Source organism: Motacilla alba, chromosome 2 (genome assembly GCF_015832195.1).
Source record: "Motacilla alba alba isolate MOTALB_02 chromosome 2, Motacilla_alba_V1.0_pri, whole genome shotgun sequence".
Classification (NCBI taxonomy): Eukaryota; Metazoa; Chordata; class Aves; order Passeriformes; family Motacillidae; genus Motacilla; species Motacilla alba.
In genome coordinates, this window is record NC_052017.1 from 70,283,948 (window position 1) to 70,307,551 (window position 23,604).

Below are 23,604 nucleotides of genomic sequence, written 5' to 3' on the forward strand. Positions count from 1 at the left end.
TTGGTCACACAAACTGTTCAAATAAGCACTAGTTTCATTGAGCACTTCAGTAAATAATTAGCAGCAGGAAAAATGTTGCACTCTGAGTGAGTGAATCAATGATACAAGTGAGTAACAACAGTTTTATCTCCTGGCTGAAAACTGAGCACTGAGACACAAATTGTCACAAGACAGAACACTACCTAGGATGCAAAACATAAAATACTAGAGTGGTGAATCAATATTTACTATCCTATCTGGCTTTGAAACGGTAACTATGCAAGTCAATAAAGCCACTTAAAATTTATGCACTTTCCCACACAATGCATTAGTACACCTCTTAATAGGAATGATATCTTATGACTTAAAGAATGATATGTTTGGTCAAAACTTTAAAGCATTTTTTTTTCCCTGTTATTAAAGATACCATAACATCTACTAGTCTTGCTCTTCAGAAAGAAAAACTGTGCTGACATCAGATGTTAAAACAAGCATCTTTCTGACAGTGTTTGCAAGCTGTACACTCTAAGGAGCAACATAAAGCTAATTGAAAAAAAAACCTAGGTAAAGCAGATTAGAAGCGATTGTTTTCAAAGACATAAAGAAGTTACACTGAAAGAACAAAATTGGTTACAAAATTAAATTGTATGGGTAATAAAGGGAAATAGTCAGTTTGAAGTCGCTTGCATTTTCTTAATCAAATACTATGTATTGAAAAGGAAAGAATGCCCTGCCCTGAAGAACCCCAGTAATTTCCTATATCTAAGTTATGGTTCCATATATGTGTTAGAAAAACATTGAAAAGTTATCCAACATTAATCAAGAGTCAAGTAGGTTGATAAGAACATACCTTTCAAGTCTTTGGATTTGTTCCATCAAAGACCATTTCTCACTGTTTAACACACTAATTTGATCTTCTAATTTTTGCACTAATAAACATTGCTAAACACAAGACAGAAACAGAAGATTTTAGTACAATAAAGTTAAGCAGTACATCAAACAGCTGCAACACTTCTTCTGTACAGTCTTACTTCTATTGACTGTGGTGCTGTTTCAAACACAGGGACGGTCCCAAGTATAGGAGTGTCAGCTTCTAACTCATCATCTTCTACACCAACTGATGCGTCCACCACATCTCTTGCAGCAACATGATGGTTTCCAAAGTCACGGTAGAGTTGTAACAGGTCAGGAGGCTTTGGAATGTTCAATCCTACATCATCCCAAAGTTCAAAATCCTTCAAAAGAATAAAAGAAACTAAAGCATACAATATACTTCCTTTTATTTTCTTTTCTCTTCCTCATTTGACCACAGGTGATGCAACAGCAAAACAATCAAGACTGCATTGTAGTAAATCAGATAGAAGCTTCACTCAGCAAGAAACAATAGTAGAGGAAGGATCCACTTTGTGAACCAAAGCAGTTTCACCATAAAGGCAGCTCTAGGTAACATACCAGAGAGGCTACCTTTCCAACCATACAGGTTACTTTTTTTTTGGCTAAGACATGACCACTTTTTAGAATCAGAAATAACATTGCTCAAATTGTAGCAGAAACCAATGCAGTTGATACAAGGCAGAAATATTTGTTTTGTTTCCATTTCACTCACGAGAGTAGGTGTAATTTCCCTAGGGAAGACAGGCACAGTATTACAGAATCATTTAGGCTGGACAAGACCTCTGAGAACAAGTCCAGCCTTTGACTGATTATCACAACGCAAACAAGACCAGAGCTCTAAATGCAATGGCCAGTCATTTCTTGAACACCTCCAAGGACAGGGACTCCACCACCTCTCTGGGCAGTCTGTTCCAATGTTCAATATCTCCATGAGGAATTTCCTCCTGATGTCTAATATAGCTTAAACAGCTCTGAAGAAGTCTGATAGGGAGACGCAAACAATACAAGGGCCTCCTGTCTGAAACCATCACTCTATGTTCTTTCTTTTCTCATTTACATCTTATCATCTTATAAATACAAGAATATTCCATGTCTGTATATACAAGTAAGTTTGTGCACAGTTACATAGGAGTTGTGATGGTCGCTTTAATGACATTAAATTTAAGTATTGGTTTAAACCTTTTTCGTATTGTTCCCAGTCTTCGCTATGTTTTTCCATAGTCTGGTCACACACATTTCTTTGAAGAAAGATTATTTTCTCAAAGAATTATGAGAATAATGTAGAAAAAAATGTGCCTACTATACATTAATTGCAGTATGTTTATATTTACTTTCTAGAATTAAGAATTTTGCTGTTTTTTGCTAATTGTCTCACAACACAAAACATTCTTAGTTGAGAACACAAATAGGATAAACTGTTCATCTTTTCTTTTTTGGGGGCTGTATTCTCACAAGTATTTGCATGTTAAGTGCAAATACTCAGTGGAGGTGGAAGATTCCGAAATTCTATTGAACAACATATTTGATTCACAGATTAGGATATGAAAGGAAGGAAGAGTATAGGAGGACTAGTTTCAGATAAAACTGGATGAAATTCTATATTTAATTCTTCTGATAATATTCCCATTTAGTGTTGAATACATATTGGGTGTTGATATTACTGGGTGTTTTGTCTACCCAGAAACAGTCAGAATGTAATTAGAACCTTCCAAACATTCTTCCCATCAAATATAAGCCAACAGAGATATAAAACTGATCATCTTAAGCAAAATGCATCAAAGCATACCTATGTTGGGAAAGAGCCAGGATAACACCTTCTTACCAAGAGCTTATTCAATACTGTACTCAATGCCACAGGTGATTAAGTACTCTCACACACACACACACGCATTCCCAAAAAACAACCAATGAACAAATTGTATATCCTGCACAAGTCAACTGAGTAGCATCTAAGGAAAAGACTACGTTTGAGATCCAGATCCTTGAGTTCAACGGAATGTGTGTCACACCAGAATACAAGGAAATATCTTACTCACAGTATTTCACTTCTTGTTTTGCTTCCTTTAAAGAACGCAAGCACTCTGCCTCCTTCCTACAAATTTTGGGAAACTACTCCTCAAACTGCTGTGTTTTCAAACCATGGTTTGTATACGAAAATGCTAACTAACATATTTAACTTTTAGAGTACTCATATATATGAAGCAAACTGCATGCACAGGAAAAGTCACTTAAGTTCACTTGAGTTTATGAGAAGATCAGAATATGGAAAGCAGGCGTGCAAAAAACCCCAAACAAATCCACAAGGAAACTTTACCTGATCATGATTTTCATCTGAAAATGTTATTGATGTAAGCTTGTAACTATTCTTCAATAAAAATTCATTAACTAGGAAGTTTAGAGCTCTTTTCTCAAGAGGTCTGATTGGCTCCTGGAAAGGAAAAAAAAAAAAAAAGAAAGAAAATACACTAGATCTTTGGTTTATCTCCCTTCCAACTACGGAAGCACACTATACTCACAGTAAAATCCATGCAAAGTTCATTTATCACCAGCCACCTACCTGAATTTCAGGACTTGATTTATAATTTTTTCGTTCCTGCAAAGGAACTTCATTTTCTGGGGAGGAAAAAAGAAGTAACTAAATTTTACTATCTCACAGAGGATGAGCTCAGCTATTTCTACATTGTTTTAAGTAGAGACTTAAGAAAAGGTTTATGTACACCACCTGCAGCCTGAGTCAGGTTGGCTCGAAGGGCCTGTATGGTCTCCTTGGCTTTCCGTAGTTCAAACTCCAGGACTGGACAGGGATTTGGATTAAACACACACAGGCATCCAACCAAGGCAAGGGAAACAAAAATAAAATATAAAAAGCAAGGATGGGTGTGAAAAAAAAGATACCGTTTGTATTAAACGCAAAGCATGCAATCTTTATGGAACTTATGAACACATGCAGCAGAGTTGGTCTGAAAGCAAACTGGTGAACATTTTCCATAGTTTCACTGGCCTCAGCTTAGCTAAGTCAAAATTTCAAGCTGTCTGACAAGGACTCGCTGTAAGGTTTTGGGAAAATATTTGGGAACTGATGCTGTCAAATGTTTTGGGTTTTTGGGGGCAAGAGGAATATGTGGGCAATAAGAACACAGATCTAAATAAAGCAAGTATGTTGTGGCGGCAGAGGAAGCTGTCTCCATGTAGCAAAGCTTAAACCATGAAGCAAATGTACAGTCCCATTGACACCACAGACTTCTTTTGGAAAATAAAATCATACACCAAAATTTGAGTAGTTTAAATGGGAGATCCTGAAATGTACTTTATCTTACTTTAAAAAAAAAAAAAAAAAAGTAATTTTAAATTTCTATTTAAAAAAAGTGGAGTTTTAGGAATGTCCCACAGTTGATTAGAATTTTGAATTCAGTTCACTGAATTCAAATGAAGGGAGATGTACACGACCAAAAACACCCAAAAAATGCAGCTCTTCTGCAGTACTTATAGAAAAGCTTGAAAGGAAAAAAGTCTTTGCACCATTATTCTTGAAGTTTACATCAATTTTCAAAGACCTAGAGTCAGCTCTAAATTCAAAAATACTTAATTCTAGTTCTCCACTCTCTTTTAATTCACTTTTCCACTTCTCTAGTCACTTTTACTTGTTTCTCATGTTCCAATGTTTCCTCCAAAAAGGGCCAGTGGTGACTTGTGTGCACTGGGATTTCATGTGTTTTGATGCTGAGGTCATGTGTATATGGTGGCCTCAAAATTTAACCCCCTGGACTGCTGCAAAACATATAGCAAATGTTCTTTTAATAGTCGTTTGCAGGTAGAAAATCTAAGGAAACCTATTTAAGAGGTGACCAGGTGATAAACGCATGCATTTCACTAATTTTCATATTATTCTAATCACACTTAAATATACAGTTACCAGAAGGAAGGACTCTTCACTAGGAGAGATGAGCACAGAACACCTACCACGCTGAAGTGTTAGATGACCTATTTAGAATAGTTTAATATCTACTTTATTCCCAAACAAAAGGAAAAATGTTGTAGTGACTTGTAACAAGAAAGTTTCAATGAGATCTTTAATCACTGCCTAGAAACAACTTAACAGGGCATTTTCAAATATTTCCACAGAACACAATGTACAGCAGAAACACTGCATTGGCCCTTGCTGGTAAAAAATGTTACTGAAGGCTGCAAATAAAACCAGTTCCTCTTTTGAGCATCTGTAACCAAGACTCTTGGTAATTAGTACTCATGGAAAAAAGATTCACTCAGTTTGCAGTTCTGCATAAAAACTGAAGGAGTTACTACAGTACACCACATTTGCTACATGAAAATAACTTGTTTGATGCACAGAATTTTACTGCAGCAATACAAAAGCGCAACTGAGGATACAATGAATAAAATATGTAAAATCTCTCTAGTATTCAGCAATGCTGATCTGCAAATACTTCTGTGCAACAAAGTTAGAAAACACTCTCATCGTAAAGTAAGTACCTGATTTTAGCATCTCCTTGCATTTGAGTTACTTATTCACAGTTGTAAGATACTGATTTGTTACTTTTTGAAAATTTTAAAGAACTCAAATTAAGTAATTTTTCTAATGGAAAGGACTATGTGTTAACATTTTACTCTTGTAAAATATTTTCGAAGACCAGAACAATTGCAGATCAGGAGTGCCCTGAACTAGAATGATATAAATAATAAAAAAAGTTAGAAAAACAATGCAAACTATAAAAACTCGGGAATCCAATTAAGGAAAATAGGAATAAGACATGTCTGAAGGCATAGAAAGCCAAAAAACTCATGTCAGACAAACCCATGTCAGACGGCAAGAATTGATTTTTAGTGAATCGTGACGATGCTGACAATTCTCAGAAGTCATTAGGACTTTACCCATTCAACCTTAAGAGTAGATTACTCTGCTGCATGTTTCTGTTACATAGTAGAAGATTCTAGACACAGTATATTTGAGAAGCTGTCACTTGGTAGCATGTCAAAACAGCCACATAATCCCACCACAACACAGCACTGTTACAGTTGTACCTCATCCAATCTTACTAATGTCACCGTGATAATTGCCATCATACAAACCTTGATGCTTTCAAGTCAGTCACAAATGTAGATTTTATTTGAAGAAGTTTATAGGTGTTTATACAATTACACATGTAAACAGCTATAACATTAACTTCAGTGAAATGTTAAACTGTGATTAAAAGCTCTTCAAGTTATACTGAAATGTGATCTTTTGCCAAAACATGTAATGATTTTTAATTCAACATATCTACCAATGAAATCAACATTAGTAATCCCCATTTGTTGAGTCTATAGCATTCTCTTACATAGAAAGGCAACCTTTTAACCCCTTTATTTGTAACCATTATGAACTACTGACTTTTAATATAAATGACCTGATGCCTCTCCTGTTACAAAGCTGAAGCTACACCTTCAGAAGCATTGATAAAGAAGCTAAATTTTAGCTTCACGCTTTACTAGGCTGATAACACGTACAACTCCCAGCAACTGGTGAAGGAGCTGACACTCCTTAAGAATAATGCACAAAAGCTTTGCTGCAGACAGCCTAAGAAAGGAAAGAATCAGATATTCCTCTGCACCAGGAAAGCAAAGAATAGAAATTTAGAGCCTTGAGATTGGGTAATCTTCCTACAAGGAAAGGGCATTTCTGAACAATTTAGTTTGCCTTAGGGGAGAAAACTACCCAAATTTCAATGGCTCTTTTTATTTAAAATGATGGCTTTTAAAAGGCTTTTTCATTATTAAAAGTTTCTAATCACTACAGCTACTATCCTGAAAAAAATTACAAAGCCTAACTTAAAATGGGTGAATCTTTCAAGCAAGCAATGATGCATTGGACCAAGGTTTTCAGATCAGCAATTTTTAAATGTTTCAGTTTTCATGCAGCTAATCTAATACACCTTAAAAGAGAAGTGCGTATGAGGAATGAGTAGCTTGTCTGCTGAAATTTCAAAATTAAGCTTTCTCAAGGGTCTTACTCTATTGACTCATATTTGTTAATGACTTCATAAGTTATTGGATCATAGATACCTACCAAGAACCTACAAAGAACCACCTGCAATTTGGATTGAACTAGTTGAGATCTACATGAACAGTAGTCTTGTTGAGCCAAGGCCAAAGAGTTGAGGAAATACACAGTACTTCTAAAATCATCCAGCATTTGTGTTGTGTAAGCAGTAGTATTTCCAATTATATTAGAATTTTATAATTTACATTTAGAATACCTTGACAGATTTTTGTATACTTCACTATGAAGTACTCAGTACTTCAGATAATGGTAGAAGGGTAGTTTTGTGTTGTGAAGCATATGGCATTTGGACATTTTCTTTTAAAAATAGTTTTCCTCTGAAGTATCAAGGGCCCCTGTGCTTACCCAGCTTTCCTCTTTTTCATACTGTTAAAAGCTCAGCTGTTCCTTAACTGCCATTTTGAGTCCTTCCTCCTTGCCAAGTAAATGCAGCACTCCAGATGTCCTAAATCATGCCCTCTAAAACATGTATGACATCCCATTAAATGTGATGGATCTCTACAAACATTTTGAATCAATCAGAAGAAATTTAAATTCTCTGACAACAGCTAGCAATGAAGCCACTGTCCCAAACATACTTCAGGACCTGAGGTTTCCCAACTCCCACTTTCCTGATGGAAGTATTAAGAAAAAATGCAGCCTTGAAATGTGAAACACTCAAGCACATAACACAAATAGCCCCAAATCAGAAAGTTGTACTTCAGCACAAGATATGACTACCACAGTACAAAAATAAAGACCAGCAGGAGGGTTCACAAGCAAGTAACAGAGAACTTGTCACTCTAGAAGTGGGAGGCCAACACTTGACTCAGTAGCCTCATTAATGCTTTGAAGTTAATGAGACAGGACCACCTACAGAGAAGACCTGAACTACAGCAGACTCGTCTTCAGCTTCAACCCCTGGAGACCTTCAACCTGGAAGCAAATTTAAGAGGCTTACAACTCCTTCACAGGCTTAAGACAGGCAATGAGAAGACAAAAGCAGATCTGCTTTCAGGATGAACAAAGTACACACACAATGTTAGCAAGTGATTGTTGTACCATGGATGCCTTTTGTGCTCTGTTTTTAATTTATTTGATTTTTAAAAGATTTTCCTCTGATTTTGGTGTGCACAATTTAATAGTGCCTACTAATAAAAACACAAAAAAAGGGCTCTGTAAAAAGCAGAAACTGTGAACCTGAGTCTAGACAAATGAAATTCTCAAAAATAAGTGTTTTTTGAACTGGTCTCTTCCTTTCAAATCTTATTCTTCTAATCGGAGACACAAGACCAGCTAGAAATCAATGCAAATACAGGGAAATCTGAGAATACATATAATTGAAATGGAGTCTGATTAAAAGAATGAATTTTTTCATCTTGGAAAACACAGCATGTATTTTTAAAATTATTAGATTCTCAAAAATTATTGGATTCTTATCTTTTGAGTTGATGTCAAAGACAGGTTAACAATAATAAACATTTTGAATTATGCAAACTAGGGGGTTTAGACAATGGCAAATTTAAGATGCGGCATAAGATTCAATTCCTTAGACTGAATGTCAGGCAACCTATTTTAAACAAATCCTGTTGGGTATTCAAGTTAGGTGTACCCTTATTACACAGGAAAGGAGCAGGTTTTCCATTCTCTAGCTGCTTTCTGGAAAATATGAGTATTTGAAGGAGGTCTACTACCCCTAAGAAATCCTTCATTACTGAGTCTATCCTAGGAGCAATTATTTCAAGCACTAATACCTGACTTTGGATTCAAAAGTCACCTGTCTTAGAGAACAAGTTGTTTCCATCTAGTAAATTGCAAGCTGTAAGGATGCATTTTGGTTTGTTTCATCTCTTAGTGGAATACAAATGCATTATCCAAATTGTTACAGAACTCTCAATTTCATTAAGATCAGGTAGATAAAGGAGAAAATTTATGGTTTCTAAATTGCAGTTAGTTTTGACATACTTTTCCACATCCTGACTGGCTTCTATGACTTGCATCTTTTCAGTCAAGCAGGTGATAATATTATAGAAGGGACTCACTTAGATTCCTTCCAGCAGATTTCCCAAGTGAAAAGCTCTTTTCAACAACTCTTCAAAATATGTTTGCTTCTAGGCCAAATTTTGATTATAATTCCAGATGGAATGAAGTGGGCTAATAGCTTTTAAGTATACTAAAATCAACTTCAAACAAGAGTTGATACAGTTATTTCCAGGAATTTTTGGACTGTTAAAACAAAAACACCAAAAAAAAAGAAGGCAGCTAAGTCTACCACTAACCATAATGGGCAAATGGAATATGGTGGCTTTGGATGATGATATATGCACACTTTTTTTATTTGGGGCTTTCTAACATAGCCAAGATACGAAAGTATCTGTAAAGTGGGTATGTTATAACCTCAGTTTTAAAGTCCTTCTGTCTTGGAACCAGTTTAGCAGTTTCATTTAGTGACTGATGCGAATGTATGTTCTATCTTTCATTTGATATGAAAGAGAACTGATATGGAAATCATGTGTTCTGTCCAAACAGTAAAAAACAAAGATAGGAGCATGAGAAAGGCATTTACAAGAGAAACGATTCAAACCTCATCTTCAGAACTATCAGAAGAAAAATATGACTATTAGCTCATGGCCCCAAGCTTTCACAACAGATTACAATTTTAACCTCCTAAGCATCAAAGCTCTTAATAGAAAAGAAAGAATTTTAGAAGAAATAAGCAAAACGGACTTCCAGTTAGGTTTCAAAGTGCATTTGCAGCTAAGAACAACTTCAAAAGCAGAAGTTGTAAGCCAGAGTTTGTTTAAAGAAGGAACTGGATTTGCAAAATTTTTGAAACGTCTGTTGACATAATTTTTTTAATTAATACTTACTAGTTTTTGAAATTGCTCGGGAAGATAGCTTTTAAAATGATTGAGGCAAAATATTTTAAGCAATTATGACTGAACCAGAATTTTAAGTATAAACAAAATATTTTTGAAAACTTCCAGTCTTGAAAAACATCCAGAAATAATACTCAGTCTTATTTGTTCAAGTTCTTACGTTACTTTTTAAGAACTCTTTGAAAAACATCGCTAAAGGAACACAGAACTGTACAAATCCTGACATACAATTTCCTCATCAATTACATATGACAGCAGTCAATCACTATACAGTAATTATCAAAAATATGGATCAATTTTACTGTTTACTTAAACTTAACACTTAATTTTAGGCTATATTAATTTTGTACTGGTAGTAACCAATACTTTGTCACTAATATTTTGTCAGAAGATTACTGGTTCTACTGGATGTCAATTCTGACTGGTCTATATTTTCTATAAGTGTCTCTACTCCAAATCTAAGGACAGCTCCAAGCAAGAATCAAACTAACTCTCTCAGTAACACTATTGCCAAGAAATACTGACTACAACCAGGAAAAATCTACTATGATAAGGAAAATAAATAAAATATTGGGATTTTGCTTGTTTCTTCCTTGCATTCCAGGACACAATTCACAAAGGCTTGGGCTCCTTAAACACAATTTGTTTAGAAGATTAGTTTTCTATTTACAACTATTGCCTCCTTAAAAAGAACTATGTATATTGGAAAAGGGAGTAGCAAATTAGTAATAAGATCCCAGAAGTTTCCATATAAATTGAAGAACAGCAAGTTCCTATAGTTCTAGAGCAGAACACCAAAACACCTGGATATGCTTTGTGTTTGTGAATTTAATCCAGTCCCTTAACTCAGCAACACTGTCCAGGTAAGGGAAATCAGATTTTCCCACCATTTCAGACTGACCCAGAGATGAAATTTCAGAATGAAGATCCTTTACAGAACGATGCTTTATCTGCCTTTTCATTGCTTGGTGGTTCAGAGTAGAGACAACAGGGTGGAAGAGAGACATGGCAGCTTGCATCACCTCAGGTTTCATAAAGCTTAACCATGTGAGAAGAAGTCACAGCGTGGACAACTTCCATGAACTCAGGATATTAACAGCACTAACTGACAAGAAGTAATCAGAGGTCTGTAGCCATTTCTAGAGAGCTTTTATGGGTTTCTCTGTGGAAGCTGTGAATAACTTAAAACATGAACTTGGAAAAAAACCTTGACAGAGTGTCACCATGATATTTTCTGAAAATCCTTTGCTAGGATTTTCTTCTCCTGAGAAGCGGAGGAGCCTCAGGAAAGAAATGTAAACAATAACTATCTGCTGCTGTGGAATGCAACAGGGGCACCTATGATTGGTCCATGCTGGCTGTTTCTAATTAATGACAAAAGATGCAGCTGGGTCGACTCCCTGAGAGTCACAAGATTTTGTTATTCATTCCTTTCTATTTCTGTCCAGCCTTCTGATGAATCCTTTCTCTCTATTCTTTTAGTATAGTTTTAATATAGCATTTTTGATATAATATATATCATAATATAATAAATCAGCCTTCTGAAACATGGAATCAAGATTTTAATCTCTTCCCTTGTCCTGGGACCCCTGCAAATCCTACAACAGAGCCCTACAAACACAGCTCACATGCAAAAGTGGTTAGTAAAATAATTTCTAATACAAGAGAGGGTCCTGCCCTTGGTGATGAATTAGATCCTGAAATTAAAAGTGCCAAAGGCTCAGAACAAAAGGCAAAATCCCCAATCTTATACAATCAAAGAATTAAACAGGAGAGAAAAGCATTACAATTAAGATTTGTAGCAAAGAAGATTTATGGAACTGAGTAAATCCCAAATTTGCTCTGGGTTTGGAAGTGCTTATTTGATCTTGATGAAAGTTATATTTAAGAGATGACTTGCAACAGATCTTTAGGTCAGAAAACTCTAACCACAGTAGTAACAGACCACTGTGTAGAGTAATTCAGTGAATGCTTCAGCTTAACAGTAGTATTCAGTAGGCAATCTATTGCCAAAGGCTGGGCACAATTTTCAAGTATACTGCGTATTTCTGCACTCGTGCCATCTGGAATCATACACCAGTACACCTGCCTGAATATTTACAGAAATTACAGCAGAAGTGTCCAACACCAAGCAACTAGTTAGAACACCTCAGTGAAATCTTGTCATCTTCAGAAATATTTATCTAAATATACTTATGCTAGAAACAACAAGTTAAACAGTAAAATCAACATTCTGTGATTCCTAAAACATATAGAACACTTACCTGCTACTCTTTCATCCGTTTCTCTATTGCCATCATCAGAGTATCTTGCAAAATCTAAAGAATCAAGAGTACTGATGCTTCCAGCACGATCTTAAGGGGTAGGGAAAAAAAAAAAAAAGATATCAGAAAGAATCCTGAAGAGCTGCCTGTCTTTTATAGAGAAAGTCACAGAGAAAGTCAAAACACCATCTCATTTCAGAAACTATAAATTGGAAGCTACATTGCAAGACTCAATTTATATTGCATTTTCTGAAGATCTGTAAGTAGAGCATACATCAGTAAACTTGAACTGAAAAAGCAGCACTGTTCACTGAACAGCAAGTTCACTGAAGAGACTGTAAGATATTTTTGCTCCCCCTAAGATAGCATTTCTAGCCTGTTCACAGCAGATGAGGAGCAGTGTATTGTAGAACTTCCCCCTTTCCACAAGGGCTAAGGACTTTGGCTTGGACACCCAGGTGAGAATGTAAAAGAAACCAAACTGTTGTGTGACAAGTTTTAACAGAAACCTGTGATTGCCTCAAACACTCTACTTCCTTTTCCCATTTTTAGTATTTTAGGGCATGTCACTGTGACCAAATACTTTTTTACATATCTCCTGATCTAGCTTTTAACTTCAGTACATACCCACTTAATTAACGTTTTTTAAGGAACATAGTATCTAACAAAAGCAAAGGAAGCACAGTTCATGCTACTGCAGGTATAATATTCACACTCTATAATTAAATCCTGAATTTAAAAAAGGAAAAAATAAAGAAATTCAGTAACCAGCATAAGGTTTGGATCTGATCTTGACATTTTTCATTTCATGGGAATGGTAAAGAAAAAACCATCAACCAAAATGCAATTTTGTTGAAGCTGTCTGTTGAAGGACATATTCACCTTTTTATCATAAAAATGCACAAATTACTTGGTACAGAATTTAAAATAAATTAAATAGGTTCTTAGCACAACTGAACACACAGAAATTATATTAAGTACCTTAGTATCTTTTCTCTCCTTTTAAAATTAACATCTATGTAGCACTTCAAAAATAATTTTAATTACATTAGAACTGTTGTCACATTAACAAAGAACAAATTCCACAGAGCTGTCAAAAAACCTCTTATCTGTCAGTGGAAATAGAAGCAATTTCATCACTTGTCAGTCAAATTCTGTCATGACTAACATCATTAAGTATTTAACCTCTCCTCCCATTCTGCATTATGCAAAAAAAGAAAAAACAAAACAAAACAAATCTATTAATGACTTTCTTCGCATATTTGTGGTTAATTTTACTGTTAGGTCTTGTGACATCCTCTCTCCATACCGACCAGCATCGCACTCAAATAAGAACACCTGAATTAAGACTGAATAAAGCATTTACATCTTAAATGATACAGATATCTTAAAAGATCAATCTTAAATGATACAGAAATACTAAAGTTGCCAACACCAGCTGAGTTCTACAACATCAAGACTTGCCTGAAAACCTTAACCTGTCTGTTCCATGGACATAAAATATACCACAGTACACAGTTTATATCTACCAAAGGGGTTTTTGCTCTTACAATGCTTTCTTATCCAAACAATGAAACAAGCTGTTGCTCCTCAGTGAGTCTCTACTCAGTCACTGCTTTTAAACCTCATTGCTCATATGCAGCTTCCAGTCTTATCCTCTGCAAATTTTTGAGACATTACTCTGATTTAGTAATTCTCTGCAGGCTGTTCAATGTAGCTTAGCAACACAGTACAAACTTTCTTTTTACATCATCTTTGGAAAATGGACTGCCATGACAGTAAACCATTGAGAATCAAATTTGAAGAGATTAAGTTCAAAAGTAAACATGAATTCATGCAGTATGAGAGTTTTTAGAACTGACTTTTCAAAACATCCAGCACCTTGATGAGTAAATATTGCTGCAACTTATTTCATTGGGAGGTACAAGATAATTTTTTGAAATCAAATAAAGACAATATTTAAATGGATATCTCAGTGAAAAGCTGATGTTGAAGAGAAGCAACCAAGTCTCACATAAAGCATTGCAATGGCAAATGCAGAAATAAAACTGTTTCCCCCTGCAGTCTTGCCATGTTCACAGATCAATTTTCTAATTGATCTGTGAACAGAAGCAAAGTAACATCAGAGAAACAAAGCTCAAATTTCAACTTAAGTCAACCACATCACAATTATCGAAGCATCCAAAGCCATAAGCAACACAACTTCTTCTTTATATGACTAGTGGCACACTTCAGAGGCCAAGGTTCTCCCCTGAGAACTGATAAATCCAGGCATAAAACACAAACTTATCTGCCAAAGCCAAAAACTTCTTGGAAAAAAACCAAACCACCAAAACCCAGATGCCTATAAAAAAAGCAGGGGGTAATCACAATCTTTGTCAGGATTTAGACAACAGAAGCTGTTTAAGATCATACCAGCAGCTGTGACTCCAACAACTCACAATATCAATCAGTTCTACAACCTTAATGGTTCTACGGGAAAAAGGAACACCAAGGGGGTTTATGACTTCAACACTCAGACACTGCCTTAAGCACCACCCCTGCATGCACAGCAGCAATTGACAGGGTTGAAACTTGTACATTCACCATTTTGACTTTGCTTTATCATTACCAGGTTCATAATAAAAGCAAACATTGGACTTCCTTGTCATAGAGGCTGACACTGGGAAGAAGCATAAACAACTCGACTCAGATTGATGAAACCAAGTAAGATCTGCTAAGGAACACCAGCCCTCATGGGTTTCCTGTTACCATTATTTCACTCTGCCAGTAATGCTGATCCTCCTCCCCATTACAAAAGTCCACACCCATTAGCACACCCCTAACCCAAGACGTGTCATTATCAGTACAGTCAGGGCACACAGGCACTGCTGAACAGTGCCCACAGTGAAGAGCAGCAGGCCTGTGCCATCACCTCACCTGCCTAAAATGTCACCATGGGGAAACTGCATCTGTGACCTTGCTACTTACCACTGTTTCTGCAGACAGTCATCAGAAGAGGTTTAACTCCTAAAACTAATGCCATTGTCCAGAAAATCATGGAATAACATCTTATAAGCTCGTATTTACGCTTCCATAAAGGATGTAGCTGCTCTGCAAAGGATCAAGAGGGTGTAAAAGGCACCTGCCTGCTGGCAGCACAACAGCCTCATTTGTTAGGAAAATGGGCAGGGCTGTTTGAAGGAAAGAATCCAAGGGAAGGGCTGTTTTCAGTCACACAGCTCACCTGAGGAATGTGAAATAGCATTTGTCTGAAGTACAAACAGTTGTACTCCAGGAGTGGAAGCATTTCAACTACAGCATTCAGAAAAGGGAACTATTTTCTGAACTGAAAGTGAAAAAGAAAAAAAAACCCACAATTTTTTAGAAGAAAACATATACTCAATTTTTAAAATAAAAATTTGAGTCTCAAGTGATTTGGCAAAGAATATCACAGCAATTTCTTGTGGAGAAACCACTGAAAAGGAAAAGCACACTTTGGCTGAAATCTGCTTCTTTCCCAGAAAGAAACCCTATCTGCCACAGCAGCGGGAACCCATTTTGTTGTCTTGATATGTGCATTCTTATCAACAGTCTCCTGTGCATGGATTTTAGCTTCTTTCTCTGAATTAAAACACTTTATAATTAGCAATTCCCTTTTGCTAAAAGCTTTCCTAGTGAATACTGGCAAAATAACTGCTGTCAGCTTCATGTTTCAGAAATGGTAAAAGCAAAGTAACAAGAACAATTTTGACAAGCAGGTATAAACAACTGCAGAACATGGATCACCTCAATATGGAACAAGAAAGTGCACAGAGAAGCAGTGAAACAGGCTTAGGGTTTTCATAATTCATACCAGAGACATGCCAGGAGACATATTGGGATAATAAAGGAGAGCCTGTGCACAGTGCTTGTCTCTTACCTTTACCACTGGAAAAGGATGAGCAAAATCAGAATGCCAACCTTCATATACTCAAAGATAAGAAGGATTTTTAATCCCTTAAAAAATACAATGCATTTAATTTCATTTGTGAAGTGAAAAATTGGGTTCAACATCACATTTTGCTTATTAACTTATACACTCTTTAAAAATATTGCTTCATTCCAGGGGAAAGGAATTTTAATTCTTTTCTTATTCCCAGAACTGGCACCAAATGACAAGCAGATTTCTGCTGACAGCTTCTGTTCCCATGGCATATATTCAGCTCTCCCTGAAAGTTGAGCATAACTACTCAAGTAGGAAAATGTAAGGGAATCTCAAAGTGATACATCCTCCTCCACTGACATACATAATATGAAAAAGGTTATGTTTCATTCCCTCTGATGATAAAAGGAGACTATTTTTACCAGTTTACCTAAAGGGCACCAAGAATGATCATATTAGCCATATTTTCATGTTAGACATATTGTCACAGTACGTGCATTAAGTAAAAATAAGTTGCAGTCTTCTACAAAATCTCATTAAATAATCTTCACATGTTCATGACACTGTAAATCAGCTAAAAGCATAGACAAATTAAGTGGCATTACTTATTGATAGGAGGCACAAGAGAAAATATTTTAAAAATTAATGTTTTAGAAGCTATTTGAATTTACTTTGCAAACATCCAAATTGATTTTAAAAATTACTAGTCAATAAAGCAGCCCAGTTGTCACATTTCCTCTAAGATCACACGAAATCACATCATCATCATGTACTAACAATTAATAAAATGGAACACATGAAGATCCAGAAAGCCACAATTTTTCCTTGAAATTCAAAGAGAAGAAATGATACTATGCTTGTACATGACAGATTCACTTTGCTAACTATTGTTCCCTTGTACTGAAAAATATCTGTAATCCTGAAACCAGATTATTGCCATATTTTAAACTGCTGAGTGAAATAGCTGGCTAACCACATTTTACACTGATTGGAGAAATAACTGGCTACTGGAAGTAGGGTTTTGGTAAGCATACAAATGGAACTAAAAGTGAATCCTTCCCAGGCAGGATCAGAGCAGATTTTCACTGGATATTGCACATACTAGGACAACACATTTCCCAGTTTAAACCAGGCTTTACATGAATTACATGGTTCTATGGAGGATGAAACAGCTGTAGGCTGTTCACACATATCACAGGGAGATACAACCTTTTCGAGATTTTTTGAGATAGTAAAGGTCTGGATAAAAACTTATAGATATAATGCTATCTTATACCTAATGCCTATAAGCTGGCCCCTTTTAAGGACCATTGGGTGGACTCCAACCTCCACCCTCATACATCACTATTTGGAGAAGCAAAACCAAACATGACTTTGCATTGATAAAAACCCCAAAACCAAGCAAAAGAACACTCTGAATACGTTCTATATAATTGGTTAATACAATTGTATTTGTCATTTACTGCAGCATTATCAAACAGGAACATGCAAAATACCAAAGGCTTGGAAAAAACTCTTAAGAACATTGTTCATGCTATTGGACACTACAAAGATTTATATCAAGAACTCTGAATATTCATCCAAGCACAGCTCTGCTTCCAGAAGCACAGAATTTTTATTTAATGTAATCTTTTTTACTTTTACTTTAGACAAAGTTAAAGTGTTTTAACATTAGCATTCGAATTATCGTACAAGCAACTTAATCCAGCAGTTGTAATTTTATTTGATAATAATACACTCTCTTCACTAAATTAAATTTTCACTACATAGGATTTCACTAGGGACAAACATTAAACAGGGCCTGCCAGTTCAGTGTCAGGTATAACCCTACTTAGAAGCCATCTCAGGTTAATGCCTTCTAGCTTATCCTGAATAAAACCAGACATTGAAAGTTACATAAGTGAATGACTGCGGATATAAAAATTATTCCTTAGCATCATCACCCTGATAGCTACTTCTAGGCAAGAAAAAACCCAATATGACTCCAGAATACAACTCTCTGCAACAACAGAAATAAGTTGCACTTCATTCTTGAACTGGGCACTGAAAACCTGTTTTGCAGGACAAAATTATTAAAATAGGGAATTGCTAAGGTTTGATTTTATTATGAATTAAACCCCGAACAAAACAGAATAATTTGACCAACAAATATGCTGCACTTAAAACACAACAGCAAATTAGACTCCAAAAATTATTACTGCCATGTTTTTCAACCAACAAGCTATGGATCATTACTAAGACAAGCTTTAAAATAACCATATAGTTCCATGTAACTTTAGAAAACACACAAGTTTTCCTGATGAGCTGTGCTATTCCTATGAGTTAATCTGTCCCTCCTCCCAATATACACATAAACCCCTTCTTGTATGGAGGAACGTCTCCATCTAAAAGCAAATTATGTCATGAAGAGACCAAAGCCAAAACTTAAAGGTGTCCTCAAATCAAAGGTCAGAAAAAATTTCATAGACATCGGCAAAGGACAACAGTACCCATATTTTATAGGGTATAGCTTATCTTTACTTTTCACGCACCCAATCTAATTTTTAAATGCAAAGATACAGGCAAACTAGCAAGTATTCTGATAACAGATGCTCTCTGAGAAGCTTCTATGAAAATTACTCAGGTCTGACACTTTTTCCCTTTCTTCAGTGCTACAGATACAATAAAATAACTATTGAAATTCAGACCTAAGGGAATGCAGATGTATAAATACACATTTTAGGTCTATTTCTGCTGGCAGTAAACAAGTCTGCAAGTGAGGTATCTTACCTACCTTAAACATTCCAGACCCAGAGTAAACTAGCCAGTAGGGTCATACAGCAGATGGCCTGCTCTTTTCTAGGGCTACTAGAAAAAGTGTGTCCTTCAATAACGTGTATTTTCAGCTACCCTGCACAATATCACAGGCACAAAATAGCAGAAGCCAAGGAAACAGGGAATGGAGTAACCTCCGTTTCCCATCCATTGGGAAAAATAAATTTCCTCTTGTACTTCTTTGTACCTGCTTAAGCCCCATATTAGTACTGAACCACACACGTGTATGTGAATAAACCAAATTGTGAGAGAGAGCAAGCATGTGTGATAGAAGTGGGATAATGTGAAAACTCCAAGAGTTTTAATGAAGTCCTTTCTACATTAAATCAAATAATCAGGCATCATTAACTCTTTAATAAGTGATCATCAATTCTCAATTTGCATTTGTGACTACCTTATATAGCAACTGAAACAGCTATGTTGTGCAATACATATGAATAAATGAATGAAACTATTCAATTCCCCATAAATAAAACTGCAAATTTATTTTAACTGTACCATATTTCATAAGACATCTCTGAAGCAGTATTACTTTGAGAAGTTTTAGAAGTCTGCTGCATTTAAAATTTCTGTTATGTTTCAACTTGTTCCAAGCTTACTGAGGCTCGATCTTTCAGCAAAGCAAACTTGATCCATTGCAGCAGACATGTGATCTAGCATACAACCTTTACAGTAGAAACAGACTTACACAATAATTTTTTAAACCAACTTGAACTTGTAGAGTAAATTTTACCAGATCAACACATTCCACATTGCTATGGTAACTTGGGGATGGAACAAAAAGCCTCAAATTAATTCATTGCATCAAGCACAAAACTGTAAGCACCTGACCTACCAACCTTGCTTTGCAACTCAAGTGCTTCTTTCACTCTCTCCCAGATGTTCTTAATCAATGAGACCTGCAGAATTTTCCAAATTCGTATGTTCTGTACACTTCAGACCCTCATCAAATGAAAACTTAGTTAAGTAAAGCTGCTATAATAAAATTAGCTTCCAAGCTGTAGAACAATCTACTTACCAATTACCAAGAACAGAAATTCAGTACTAGTCCATGATGGGCAATCAAAATCAGATTGAAAACAGATGATCAATACACTTTCCCACTTCATATTTATAGCAAGTTATAAAAATTCATAGGAAGCATATGAGGGTAAGCCCCTAAAGCTGGTTAGAGAAAACTAACCTATGCTTGCTGGCCAAGAAAAGAAAAAACCCCAAACAAACCAACAAAATCCCACCAACCAACCAACCACAACAAAAAACCAACCACCAGATACGTAAAACAAATATTTTGCAGACACATTGCAATTAAAAAAGTATTACTCTCACTCCCATGACAGGCACACTGCAGAAGCTCATTAGAGAGATGAAATTACAAGTAGAAAACAGGTAAGATTGTGCACGCTAGCACAGAAATAACAAGCTCACAGAACTGGGTTATGATACAGATGCACCTGAGCTGATCTCCTGGAGAGCCATAGCAAAACAGGCTGCTTTTGGAGAGAGGCTTACTGCAGACATTCTCAGGCAGCATCCAAATTAGTTGAGTCTGAAAGAATTAAGCCAACCCTGCACAAAGGATTTGGATGCTGCTGCAGTGAACACTGAGGTCGAGAGGGGTGTGCCCTTAGGAAAAGCATCAAACCCAGCCTGACCCCTTACACATGCGCAAGGAGTAGCTCAAGCTGCAGTGCTCTTGAGCAAGCAGACCTTCCCAAAACAGAACAGCTAAGGGCGAAGCATAGCATGGAGGTACTCCTTCCAGCTCATGACCCCAGCTGGCTTTAGCAGAAATCAGAAAGCTTCATCAGCATCACATTAACTCCATATGCTTGATGCCGCAGGACTGCATTGTCCAAAATGCATCCATTAACTTGTACCACACGGAGTTTTCAATTTGATGCAGTAACCCAGCTTTCTGTTAAAGCCTAACATCAAGCAAAATTGTCTCAGATTAGTCCTTAAATGGTTGCCCTTGCTGAAGGACTACTTAAAGTGTATGGATAATATCTACCTTTATTTTCAAGCACTGTATTGCCTCAGTTTTTTTCATATTTAAATTTCAGTAAGTTCTCATTTGCCCACTTTCTACATTTATCTTAGGACAGTAGCAAATTTTCCAGTTAAAACTTAACTTGTATCCATATGGTTCCTAGAGAATTAAAAAAAAAACCAACCAAACCTATCAACTGGAGACCAAAGCATGTCTGCTATAAGGAAAGGCTGAGAGAGATGAAGCTGTTCAGCGTGGGGAGAAGGCTCAAGATGAGTCTCATGATGTGTTTAGATAATTGAAGGGAGGGCACAAAGAAGACAGAACCAGGCTCTTCTCAGTGGTGACCTGTGACAGACCACAGGCAGTGGGAACAAACTGCAACTCAAGAGGTTCCTTTGGAACATCAGGAAACACTTCTACTGTAAGGGTGACCGAGCACTGGCATACATTACCCAGAGGGGTGAGGGAGTCTCTGTCCCTGGAGACACTTAAAAGGCCATCTGGTCATGATCCTGGGAAATCAGCTGTAGGTCACAGTAGTCCTGCTTGAGCAGGAGGAGGTTGGACCAGATGATCACCAGAGGTCCCTTGCCACCTCAGCCATGCTGTGATTCTGAGATTATTCTTGCCATGGTTTCTCTTACTCCAAACGTTTTTTTTTTGTTTTTTTTTTAATGACAAAACAGCTCATTGCTTTCTTTCTCCTCTAACATCAAACAAGATGAAAAAGTACTTGTTATATAAATACTAAATTCTTGTTCTGTGACTTTTTACGTAACAGTATTTCCTTCAATTCAACAACAAAGTAATCAGCTGCATCACTATCATGCAGAGTTATATTGCAGGAAGGGAGAAAGAAAATTGCCTCTACCCTACAGTGCACTGGAAGAAAGAGCTCACTATTTCTCAAAGGTTTTTTCAACTTGGTCTGTCTTAAAAAAAAAAATACAGTTTTTTAAACTATGTGTCCAACACACTCAATATACTTAGTGGCATGTCTCAGCCATTCACATCATAAAGAAATATATAAGGCCTAAAAACTTTACTGAATTACTCAATGTTTTAGCCTGTGCTAGAGGAGATTTCAACTCAGTTTCTCAAAACTGCAACTTTACAGTACACTAGAAATCCAAATGCAAGTACCACCTTGAAGACAAGGAGTTGCCAGTTTGAACCAAGCAGTGTAAGTTTTCAGGACTTATCTTCTCATTTAAAAGAAAAAGACTCCTCAGACTATATTTTAGAGAGCTCCATAGATATAAGCTACCTAACTCAGATTTTATAAAAAATCTTAATTTAGTTGGGAAGTTTAAGAACGTCCTGAAAAAGATTTTTTTCCCATATTTTCATTAATTCTGTGTTTTTAGAACACAGAAATCAGTATTTATAAGTTTTCAATTAACAGAGACAGACTGCACACAGATCAGCTTCCAACATAGCTGATATCAATATCTACTTGATAATAACTTGCTTTCAAATACTAGACAAACTTTTTTATCAGGAATGAAACCTGAGTAAAATTTTCAGCAAGCATTCTCTCAGCTGGACAGAGTTTATGAGTCACATCTTCAGTTTAGAAAAAGGTAATTCTCAGAGGGAAAAAAAGCTACAGGAAATTTGATATAACTTACACAGAATTGAAATTACATATGGGAGAACTTGGAAAAGTTGCCAGTGGTTGGTTCTGAAATGCAAAGCTCTAGCTCAACATTGTAATTCCCTTCTTTCCACCTACCCAAAACCCAATCTCTTCTTTCCCTAACAGCAAAACCATCAGAAGGATGGTGTGCTGCTTCAGCACAAATCCAGCTTGTTTTGCTGTAGCTTTCAGCCACAGGATGGTTAAACACACAGAAAAATGAACTAGCTACAGTGCATACACAGAGAGATTCACTTCTGCTTGCCCCAACATCAAAAAGTAACAGGAACTCTAGCACAGGAACACAACGAAGCCAGGACAAAAGCAATTAAATTCCCCATCTCATAGCTCTGAGGATCCTAAAAGGACCACAACATTCACTAAGTTACGACAGGGGAAAACACAACATAGTCATCACAGTCACTCACTACTCAGTGGATAACTTGATATCTACCTACCTAACAATAGAGGCTTTTACTCTGTCCTTCTTTGTCCATAATTGTCATGCTTATCATGCTACCTTATCTTGTTACTTCTTTGTGTAGTTACATACTTATGGGGACTAACCTGTCTCCTGAACAATCTACCATTACATCCCAAATCAGCCCAAGAAAGACATCAGCCAAAGCTCAGACTCATCCATCAGGGGGAGCTTCCAGCACACCCAGTTTTAGTCATTTGACAAGTCCAACAGTTGCAAAAGCCTTAACATAAGCAGCTCGTAAGTGCATGTTACTGAAAACCTGTCAGAAACACCAGTGTCAGTAAAATGGACTGGGTTTAAAGAAGTCACAACAGGAAAAGTTCACCTGGGTTCTCTATCAGTAAAGCCAACAACAGAGCACTATCAAGCCTCTCAGCTTTCCTCCAGGCATCACTCTTTTCTGCCAGGTTTGAAGCAAACTCTGCTTCCTTTTCTTTCAGCATTACGTACAAACCTCAACTCTTTAAAATGTTTTTTGTACTTCATTAAAAGTGATAACTATCAGCCTTTCCAATCTGTTGATTACCAGCAGCTTTGATTATCTACTTATCTGCACCTTTCCATCCCATCCTTTCTCAGGGGAGCACTATTCCAAATCAGGTAGCAAAACCACTCTTACACACAAGTTGCCAGTCTACCTCTCGTTATCTACAGAGACAGCCAATAGGGCTAGATGTTTTTGCTTGCTTCATAAAGTAACAAGCCAAAGACTCGAGC

The 23,604-nt window shown here is 36.5% G+C and overlaps 1 protein-coding gene across 1 annotated transcript in view; it reads right to left on the reverse strand.

Moving 5' to 3' along the window:
• The window catches only part of RELCH (RAB11 binding and LisH domain, coiled-coil and HEAT repeat containing), a 76,364-nt gene that overhangs the window by 47,874 nt on the left and 4,886 nt on the right, over positions 1–23,604 (reverse strand). Inside the window, 6 exon segments of the mRNA XM_038124521.1 lie at positions 830–921; positions 1,011–1,214; positions 3,188–3,301; positions 3,431–3,486; positions 3,596–3,667; positions 12,051–12,140. Of these exon segments, the coding sequence (XP_037980449.1) occupies positions 830–921; positions 1,011–1,214; positions 3,188–3,301; positions 3,431–3,486; positions 3,596–3,667; positions 12,051–12,140 (628 nt within the window).